This window comes from Dendrobates tinctorius, unplaced genomic scaffold (assembly GCF_039654945.1).
Source record: "Dendrobates tinctorius isolate UK_male_01 unplaced genomic scaffold, ASM3965494v1 ptg000326l, whole genome shotgun sequence".
NCBI lineage: Eukaryota > Metazoa > Chordata > Amphibia > Anura > Dendrobatidae > Dendrobates > Dendrobates tinctorius.
The window spans coordinates 10413794-10424273 of record NW_027361993.1 but is presented as its reverse complement, the minus strand read 5'-3'; the positions used below and the strand labels follow the sequence as shown (position 1 = coordinate 10424273).

The following is a 10480-nucleotide window of genomic DNA, read 5'->3' as shown; positions in this document are numbered from 1 at the left end:
CTGCTTTCTTCCAAAAAAAGTGCCCCACCTATCTACAGGCCGTGTGTGGTATTGCATCTCAGCACCATTGAAGTGAGTAGGGATGAGCTGCAATGTCACATAAAATCTGCAGACAGATATGGGGCTGTTTTTAGAAAGAAGAGAACATATTTTATTTTTCTAATCCTGAACAACTACTTTAACACTTCTGCATTTCTTATTTATTTATATTAATTTATTGATGAAAACATTTCTGTAATAATAATAATTTATTTTATTGGGTACTGACAGCGATGTAATAAATCCAAACATCTGCATGTAACACAATGCGACATCTCATACTTATTGAATGACATTGATTCGGCATGTGAATGAATACATTTCACAGAAATTACAGAAGTTTTTTAACAAACCATAAAAAAACTTTTTCCAACTCAATAACCCCCCAAACTGCTACAGACCAAGACATTGGTCTACCTAAGGAATGCACATTATCAGTGTTAACCCTAAATAGCATCTTCACAGAAGAGAAGGAACATATTATTAGAGTCCATCAGGTCCTAACCCTCGTCGTGGGTGCATCATGGCCTGAGTACAAAATACGGCAGGACTTTTCATTGATAGGAGGAGCGCACTATGTGGCTCCACAGAAATAGGCATATGTGAAAATACATAAAAATGACACAACTCATAATCAGTTAACATTTTGTCCCCGATGTAGGAACTTCAATATAACTTCCCTAAGAGAAGGAAAAACAGGACTTTCTATAAGAAAGGCTTGGCTTCTTTAGGTCACCCCTTAACTAGCAGAGTGGACGTCTCATCGTCATTATCATCATCACTGCACAAATGTCCATGTACTAAGGATCGTCCGGGGTCAAATAGACCATAATGGCATAAAGTGACCATCTTAGACCAGTCCATGATATGGTCAATGCCTTGGTCATTATTCACCAGGGTCTCCACATAGATTTATTCTTGTTCCCAGTGAATGGACTTGCTTTCTTAGAAGTCTTCATGGTAGACAGCTCATAGGATACAGGGTAGCCACTGCAGAAGGAGCCATCTTGTTGATTCGGGACTGGTAAGAAGGTGACGGCGTCCTGGGCGCAGGTGGAGTAGCCTTCTCTCTGGGCCTGGCTGGAGGCTGTGACATCTAGAACAGGAAAGACAACATATCAGTGACAGCGTCCATCACCGGCTGTTCTGCTCTCTATAAAGGGTCATGCACACAATTTTCCCACACGAGTGCTATCAGAGTTTTTTAAGGATAGCACTTATACCTATGATATTCTATGGGGCTGTTCACATGACAGAGGAAAAAAAATCGGAGACGTCCAATTTTGATCCGAGTGTCTGAACAAAATTGGGAATGCAAGTCTATGTATCCGTGGAAAAAATCGGACCGCACTCGGATGACATCAAAGTCAGATCAGAATAATCAGATTTATGACCCTACTTTAAGAAACAATATAATAAACACAGCACTCATCCATTAAGAAACACGTGAGGGGTGTGAGGAGTGCGGACACGACACTTACCTCTCTCCGCCATGTGCCGCTGCAGGAAGGTGACCGTCATCTCCAGGATATCGGCTTTCTCCGGTTTGGAGGGGAGCTGATGTCTCTGAAACTCCTTCTCCAGTAAGACGCGGAGCTGCTCAATGCTGCTGTTAATGCGATCTCTCCTCAACTTCTCAATCACCGGCTTCCTCAGCTGCAGAAAAGAAGAATCTCTCATTATTACCCTGCGCCAGTGGCCATGTCTATGGATGACAACTTGGAAAACATCCGACTCCTGTTCCTATAAGTTTCTACGTGTAGATATATGGGGGGGACGCTGCCACTAGTCGGGGGGCTCTTACCTTTCTGAGGCCGCTGTCAGCCTGATGGTCCGGGGTCCTCATATTACATGGGGCCATGGTGCAGGTCTGGCAGTCTGTAGTCTTGTGCTGTGTGGGGCAGGAGCTGTCTGACTACTAGTGAGCGGCCTCCCCTCTATATACCCCTCTCCCTGCATAATGATGTGTGGAGAGCGGACTTACAAGAGGTTCCCACACTCACCCTCCAATCCCACTGCTGCGGGGACAATGGACGTGTGTCTCAGTAAACTGTGATAGAGCAGGATAGCATCTGGAGTGGGTATTGTGCAGACAGACATGAAAGTGTGGGAAAGGAACACACCATAAAAAAAGGTTTTAGCGCATCTGCTGCTTTGCACTAGGCACCGACAATGAAGCACGCGGAGAATCTTTCAGATTTAATTTATTTGAAAAATCATTAGGAAGCATTTAAAAATAATGACACAGATTACAACATGATTGCAAAATGATAGGAGTGAATATTTTATCATTAATACAAGTATTTTATGTTATAGTGTTCATATTACCCGTCTAAGCTCAGTGTCAAAAAAGTGTTTCTTTATTCACCTATGTACTACAGTCTTTCTGGCTTGTGTGTTTTGTCCTTTTTTAAGTACTGTATGTTAAAAAAAACAAACATACAGGGCCAAAGCAATGGATCCACACATCTCCTGCAGACATTCATTATTGTACCGCTCTCCAGTCCTTTGGCGAATAAACAGCCTTCTGTTACAGCCAAATATTTCACATTTTGACTCATAGACCAGAACACCTTCTTCCATTTTTCTTCTTCCAGTTCCTATGTTTTTGCTTATACTTGAGTCGCTTGGCCTTGTGTCCATGTGGAAGGTACTGTTTTCTGTCAGCAATTCATCCATGAAGAACAACTTTTGGCAAACTTCTCTGAACAGTAGAGAAGTTTAGCTGGGTCCCACTGGTTATTGCCAGTTCAGAGCTTATGCCACTGCTGGTCATCTTCTGATTTTGAAAGGATGTAAGCAGGACATGTCTTTCATCTGTTACACTAAGTTAGTTTCCTTGGCCGAACACTGCATCTAAGGTCCTCAACTTTGCCCATTTGCTCAAGAGAGCTTGAACAGCACATCTTGAAACCCCAGTCTGATTTAAAATATTTACCCAGGAGATACCTTGCTGATGCACTATAATGACTTTGTGTTTTGTTGTTGTGCTCAGTCTTTCTATGGTGCATGAGCTGAGACATGAAACTGTCTTCCACAACCATTACATAGGTTACATCACATTTATAGCAGTTTTCCTGTTCCTCACCTAATTTAAAGCCTCATACACATCTGTTTCTGTTTCAGTTAATGACTGTGTTTCAGTCTTAAGGCCCAGTTACATATAACGATGTCCCAGCGATCCCACCAACGATCCGACATGGATGGGATCGCTGGGACATCGCTAGGCTGATCGCTGGTGAGCTGTCACATAGACAGCCCCTCTAGTGATCAGGACCAGCGAGCAAGCTGCTTTCCAATGTAAACAGCGGGTATCTAACAGCCACACGGCTCTTGGATACCCGCTGTTTACATTGGAAACCAGCGTCCAGCGTTGCTGATCGCTGGTCTCTCGCTGCCACACGCAGCGATGCACGCTGGCCAGCGGGAGACCAATGATCAAAAAATGGCCCAGGACGATGCTACACGATCAGCGATACCTGGCGGGGGGGGGCCGATTGCTGATCCATGTCACACACAGAGATTTCGCTGGTGAGATCGCTGTGGCGTCACAAAATCAGCGATCTCACTGGCAAGATCGCTGTGTGTGACGGGCCTTTAGTCATTTTTCTACACTTACCTAAACATTTTGAATAGTACTGTGTATATGAAGTAAATTAAATTAGATATATTTAATGAATATCTTGAAAATGGCTCAGTGGCTAAACTGGAACATTGCCTTGTTAGTTCTTTGGGTAAAAAAAAAACCCTTTTTATTGAATCATCTAATGATACGCTGCTATTGATAAAATAGTAAAAGACAGCAATGAATAGGGGGGCCAATCAGTCTGTCTTACTTTTGAGAATAAAAAGGTAATTCTATATAACCAAGGTAAAGTTTTACAGTAGATGAACAATAGATCAAACACCCATTGCAGATATTTAGTTATTGAACTTGCAAGTGTCAAGTTTGCTCTCCAGTTTAGGTTTGGGTGGCTAGCCACCCCAGTCCTTTGATGAGCTGAGTGTGAATGGACCCCATCACAGCAGCACACTTTCACACTTTAGTACCTTTTGATCACAGCTTGAACATTAGTCCTAATTACTCTATAGGCACTTGTTCATGAGACTGGAAGTGTGCCTGGCAAGCAGGTGTGAGATATCACAACCGCCTGGGAGAGTAGGGAAACCAGAACTCCCATTGTATAGGTATATCTTACTGTCCTTCTGTAGTTGTCTGTGTAATGTGGGTGTCATCACACCCACAATGGAGGTTTCCCTTTAGCATGTGTATGGCACTTCTCAAAGGCTTGTGCCGAGCACACTTTCACTCTCCATACTGATATGTCTTGACAAACAGGAAAAACATGCCTGGAAACATAAATCAACGTCTAACCCTAGAGTAAGGGTCCCGTTTCACATAGCGACGCACCAGCGATTCCGACAACAATACAACCCGGTAGGGATCGCTGGTGTATTGCTAAATGCTCACTAGTAAGATGTCAAACAGGCACATCTCTTTAACGACGCAACAGCGATCCCGACAATGATATGACCTGTTAGGGATCGCTGGTGTGTTGTCACATAGTAGTTATTCTGAACGATTCCAGCCTGCGTCCCTGAGTTCTGCGTTGCCAACGAGGTCGCTCGTCGGTGTCAAACACAGCGATGCATGCTGGCCAGCGGGACGCCGACGATGAAAAAATGGCCCAGGACATTCGAGCACGATCAGCGAGGGGGCCGGTCGCCGCTATGTATCACATGTAGCGAGACCGCTGTTGCGTCACAAAATCCGTGACGCATTAGCGATCTCTCTAACGATCTCGCTTTGTGCGACGGGGCCTTAAGGGTAGTGAGGGGAACCTCTGATCTGTGGGCTATTTATGGACCTCAATATTATTTGGTCAAGCCCGGCCAATGGGCAGATTCCTGGTGGACCATAGGTCCCATCTTTCTGTCCGCTGGCCCTTTATTATTTCTGTAGAGTGTGTGTACATGCATGCAGCATTCACTACTAAACACCACCACAGTATACGCAGCATTGAATTAAGTCCAACACTTCCAGTGGTAAGATGTTCTTTATGGGCAGAGATAAAACACTCTGTGCTCCTCACCAGCTCTTTCTTATGTGATGTATACAGTGCCATCATATTACATAGTGTTTTACGGACATCATCATCTGGAGTAAACCGGAGAATGTGTCGGAAACCCACGCAAATATGGGGAAAACATATAAAATCTTTAACGTATGGTTCGGTTTGTTGTCCTGCTGGAACACTATGTCGTCATTTTCATATCCATAGTACTCGAGTGTACAATGTACCGTATTTTTCTGATTATAAAACGCTCCGGGTTCTAAGATGCACCCCAAATTTTGAGGAGAAAAATGGGAAAAAAAATTTGTTTTAATAAAATGGTGGTGCTTCTTATAATCCATGCGTCTTATTGCTTACCCGGGGTGGTGGCTGCTGTGAAGCGGGGTCCCAGGGTCACTGCTGGAGGAGGCAGGAGTGGGGTGATGCTGCAGGCCGCAGGCTGGGATGAGGGGGTGTTCCGATGTGCATTGCGCCGCTGCAAGGGTCCAGTGCTGTGGGGGTCTGGTGCTGCGGGGGTGCCCGGCGGTGGTGCTGGGGTGCTCGGCGGTGCTGCTGAAATCTCATCTCCCGAGATCTTGATGCCAAGATCTCCAACTGTGCATTCGCCGCCCCCCGGCAGCCATTTTCCTGAAGTCCACTGCACAGGAAACCACGGGGGCTGCGGGGACGCAGGACTTTCACAAAATGTCAGCAGATCCCCCCCCCGCAGCACCAAAGACTCCAGCAGCACCGCCGGACACCCCAGCAGCACCGTCGGACACCCCCTCATCCTAGCCTGCAGCAACGATACCGGTAAGGTATATACGCATTATAAGATGCACCTCCATTTCCCCCCCAAGTTTTGGGAGAAAAGTGCATCCTATAATCCGTAAAATAGGGTAACTCATCTTGTAGGATACTCACATATAGCTCAGCACTGAGACCACCATTGATCCTGGTCAAGTATCCAATACCTTTGGCTGTGAAACAACCCCATATCATCAGGCTTCCTCCACCTAATTTGACATTTCCTTCAATTTCTCAATCCATTTTTCCCTTGTTTCTTCCAGACCCATTTGCACCCATCAGAGCCTAGTCTATTGACTTTCATGTCATCGCTCCACATCACCTGTTTCCAATCTTCTATTGTCCACTTTTCATACTTGTTTGCAAACTTGAAGTTGAGGCCTCTTCATTTTTTTTTCGGGCCACCATGGTTCAGCTGACAGCCATCTCAGCCGTGTCTCTCATACACAGGAGCATTTGTTCGGCAGAGTATTCCTTTATTACCTATGAGAGTTGGTGACAGACATGTCTTGTGGCAGCTTATCTCTGTGAGAACAAAAAGTTTGTCAGTCTGAAATTGGGCATCCTTGTCTCCTTCAGATCTTATACACACTAGACTGTCGCCTGAATTCAACAATATAGGCGGGTTCATCCAACATTATTCTAATATCTGTGGGAGGCTTAATGGTCATTTACCAAAAGATTGTTTGTTGAACAATCAAACTACTATCTAATGTGTATGGCCACTTTCACATCAGTGGTGTCCAACTTGTGGCCCTTCAGCTGCTGGGAAACTACAATGCTTGCCACATGCCATAACTGTCTGGAGTATATGAAAAAACATGACATTCATTAGTGTCAATTTTTTTCATAAACTTAATTGGTTTTGGACCCTACTTGAGCACCAACCAGGAGTGCCGTTATTTATTCCTTGCCATAACTGTCTGGAGAGCACAGGTTGACCATCATTGTCTTAGATGAGCAGTATGAATTCCCATGACTTGCACCATCTATCTATGGTCCATGGTCAGTCTGTCATTGGAAGTTGGAGGCAATCATGTGGGATAAGGTTGCTTGAGGTTGTAGACTGAGGCCACCACACTGCCAGGATGCCAATACCAAGGCAGTAAATGGCCCCGGTACAGTTGCACATAACCACACTTGTAGTCTTTGAATTCCTATGCACTTGTCCTCTCCCAGTTTAGATCTAGATAGTTCACTCCCTTATCCTTTGATGAGCGGAGTGTGAATGGACCCCTTCGGAGCAACACACTTTCACACCTTAGCTCCTTGATATCACAGCCTGGCTCTGAAAACTGAGGACATTAGTCCTAATTGAGGGCACTTGTCTATGAGACTGGAAGTGTGCCTGGTAGAAATGTGTGAAATATCACAACCGCCTGGGAGAAGAGGAAGTCCAAAGGCTTCTACTGTATCTATCCCTACAATGTATCAGGAACTGAAGCTCCATTACAACCCAAGGGGCTTCGAGGAACATTGCCTCACTGGTAATGAACTATTACCTCCCATAGCAGTAATGTGAGGACTGGAGAGGACAACTACAAGAAAGACTTCCTTTTACCTCATACGTATATGATACTTTTCATAACCCTGTGCCAGGCACACTTTCACACCCAGTTACATGATGGTCTCTGAGCTGATGTCAGACAGCTGCACCAAAGCATTGGTTTAAAGGCTTATTCAGACATCACTGATTTTTCTCACACAGGAAAAAAAACGGCCCAATTTTCATCAGCGTTTTGGATCTGATTTTTATCAGTCTTTGGTAAGTGCTAGTTTTTACCATCAATGTTTCATCTTTGAGTTTCTTATATGCAGTAAATATATACATTGAAACGTTATCCCACTTATTGCAATGTTAAAAGCAGACATTGATTGCACATGGATGTCACCAAGCGTTGTCAGTGATTTTTAAGAAACCCCTAGACTGTGGGTAATTTTGATCCATGATTTGAAAAAAAAAACAGAAATGTCTTCATGCAGCAGTTAGCAGTGTTGCTTTACAGCACAGGGGTCCTGGGTTGAAATCCCATGAAGGATGGCACCTTCATATGCACACATTTATTTTTTCAAGCAGCAGAAGCGCACATTTTTCCTAAACAAAGCCGCTTCAGGAAAACACCAGAGGTCTTTTTTCTAAAGTGGCATTTGGGGCAACTCCGTAGCCAGGGTCTTTTCTCTGCATGTTCTATTATAGTAGAGGAGAGCGTACATGCTACTTCTTTTAACAACTCCAGGGTTCAAAAAGAATAATCAAACAATGGAACATGTACACAGCAATGTTGTTTTTACATTGCTGTGAACTATGTTCATTTTTCATGCGCTTTTTCACGTGGGTTCGAAAAGAAAAAAGGTGCAATCACCTGATATCAAAGTGAAAAAGACTTTATTGTAACAAAGCAAAGTGCACATATAAATGTAAAACCACTTAAAAATACTAAAAGCATGGCTACATAGCTGTGACAATAGATAATCGCTTATGATGACATAGACAAAAAACTGCACCTAAACAGTAATGGTGCTTGAAGATCTATAAATTTAGTAAACCACTGGAAAAACAGTATTAATATGCATACATAATACAAGAAGCATATAATAAATAATGCCACTTAAGTGGTTAAAGCTACAGACATTTTGTTATAAATATATATATATGTCAACATAGTAGATAAGAAGGATATCACCCAAAAGTATAGAAAATCACAGCTTGTCATGCAGCCCTATATGAGCACCCTATATCACCTCAAAAAATATTTACTTTGCATGCTGTGAAAGTCAAGGAATAACATACTTACCAGGTGCTTAATGTAGGGCTACATAGACCATCCCTATGCGTATCGCTACCTCATGTAGCTTCGTCAGAGGAAGATAATGTAATGTGCCACAAGATCTAACTTAAATAGGGGTAAGTGCACTTACCGATGTTACCCCGATTGTCAACACCTGTGTTGGCGGTCCAGGAACAATTTGGTTATGTCCCTTTATACTGGTTTTATGCATTGCATTTCTAAACATTGTTAACGTTTTGCTCAACAGTGTATCTATCACCACAGAAACTTTTTTTTAGGTGGCAGAAAGTACCATTGCTTCATTGATTGGGAAATGCACTGTAACTGCCCATAGGTGTAATACGGATGTCAGCCAAACTACAAGTTAAAGGGTTGTTACCAAAAAACAAGTTATTCCTTATCCATAGGATAGGCAATAACTTGCAGAGTGCTAGGGTCCGATCACTGTGACCCCTTTATGGTTTAAATATCAGTCTTTGGAAGCAAGAAAATAGAGCCGTGCCCTACATGGAGCAGAGGTGCATTGCTTAGCTTCCACTTCATTCACTGTCTATGGGACTGCTGAGTGCAGTGCTCCCCTATTTCCAGTAGGCCTTTATATTATGAATGAAGCAGAGTCTGCGCATGCGCACCTCTGCTCCATTCAGGGTGGGGCTGCAGAACCTTGTTTTAATTGCTCCAAAGCCCCAATCTCATGATCGCTGGGAGGTTCAGCGATCAGACCCCTAATGATCACATGGATGGGGGGGGAATAACCCCTTGAGCTTTCTTTAGCACATATACAGCAGTTTTCCCACCCTTCTGTCAGGCACACTTTCACAGCGAGCTCCACAATAGTCTCAGAGCTGACGTCAGACCCTTCACTAAAGTATCATATATACACATTATAGACTTCAGTGGCTTATGGTTGTTGTTCTCAAATTTTTATTGAAAGGGTAACCACTGATTTTTTTTCTGACCTATCACTTTTTGCAAATTTCAACTTTTTGAAAACCATTGAAAATGTGAGAGCTCCTGGATCTCTGGTTTGAAAGCTCTGGCCAATAGTGTGAGAAATCTCACTGTGTAGGTGGATTATATATGACAAAAACAAATGGGTAATTAGTGCCATGTTCAAATGCTATATCACAAACACAAAGACATTCTTCCTCCATAATATGATGCCTCCTTTCTCCTGCTTGATGGCAGCCATTGCTGGAGAAATAATGGATTGCACGTCGCTAATTGAAACACAACACTGACACATTTTATGGTCCTTATTAAGTCTACGAAACCCTAAACTCCTCTAGCTCTACTTAGATGATCATAGAACTCTATACTGCAATTGACCATACTTTGCAGTATAGCTTTGACATAATAATGTTTCAACTGCCTCAGTTTTACAAAAACTGCAGCAGTTTTTGGAGGAATTTCAGATTTTTCTCAAAGTTACCTGTGGTGTTTCTCATAACAATGAGTGTGACAACAGTGATGGACATTCACAGTAGGCAGAAGTTGGAAGTGAGGAGGATGCAGAGGTGAGAAGAGGCATACTTGGCTGCATTCAATGGTATAGTGACCCCAGCTGTTTCACATGGGATGGCATGCAGCCAAATATATAGCGATCGATCGTAGTGTGAAGTCGGGGATCGTTGGGTCTGTATTACCACAGGTATATTTTCAGTTTGGATGTGTCTTCTCTTCACTGGTCTAATAAGGCAACTTAAATTATTTTCTGAATTGATGTAGTTTATTGGACAATTATACTGTAATTTTAATAAAAACCTTTTTCTTACTACTTTTTTTATTTTA

The 10480-nt window shown here is 43.1% G+C and overlaps 1 protein-coding gene across 2 annotated transcripts; it reads right to left on the bottom strand.

Moving 5' to 3' along the window:
- Positions 1–229: 229 nt before the first annotated feature.
- On the bottom strand, positions 230–8986 carry LOC141074189 (transcription factor HES-5-like). 2 transcript variants are annotated; one of them, XM_073561738.1, is made up of 3 exons: positions 8820–8986; positions 1521–1695; positions 230–1135 (listed from the first exon to the last, which is right to left on the bottom strand). In XM_073561738.1, exons 1-3 carry the CDS (start codon positions 8913–8915, stop codon positions 930–932), a joined length of 477 nt encoding a protein of 158 aa, XP_073417839.1. In that variant the 5' UTR covers positions 8916–8986; the 3' UTR covers positions 230–929. The 2 variants fall into 2 exon arrangements, with proteins under 2 accessions (XP_073417839.1, XP_073417840.1); XM_073561739.1 differs by lacking the exon at positions 8820–8986 and adding an exon at positions 1844–1946.
- Positions 8987–10480: the final 1494 nt, after the last annotated feature.

Excerpts from the sequence above, each read along its gene's own strand:
- LOC141074189 (XM_073561738.1), bottom strand. The coding sequence starts at position 8,915 with ATGTTTAGAAATGCAATGCATAAAACCAGTATAAAGGGACATAACCAA. Across the intron at positions 1,696-8,819 it reads TGACAATCGGGGTAACATCG|CTGAGGAAGCCGGTGATTGA; the intron begins GTAAGTGCACTT and ends TCTTTTCTGCAG. Across the intron at positions 1,136-1,520 it reads GCGGCACATGGCGGAGAGAG|ATGTCACAGCCTCCAGCCAG; the intron begins GTAAGTGTCGTG and ends TTCCTGTTCTAG.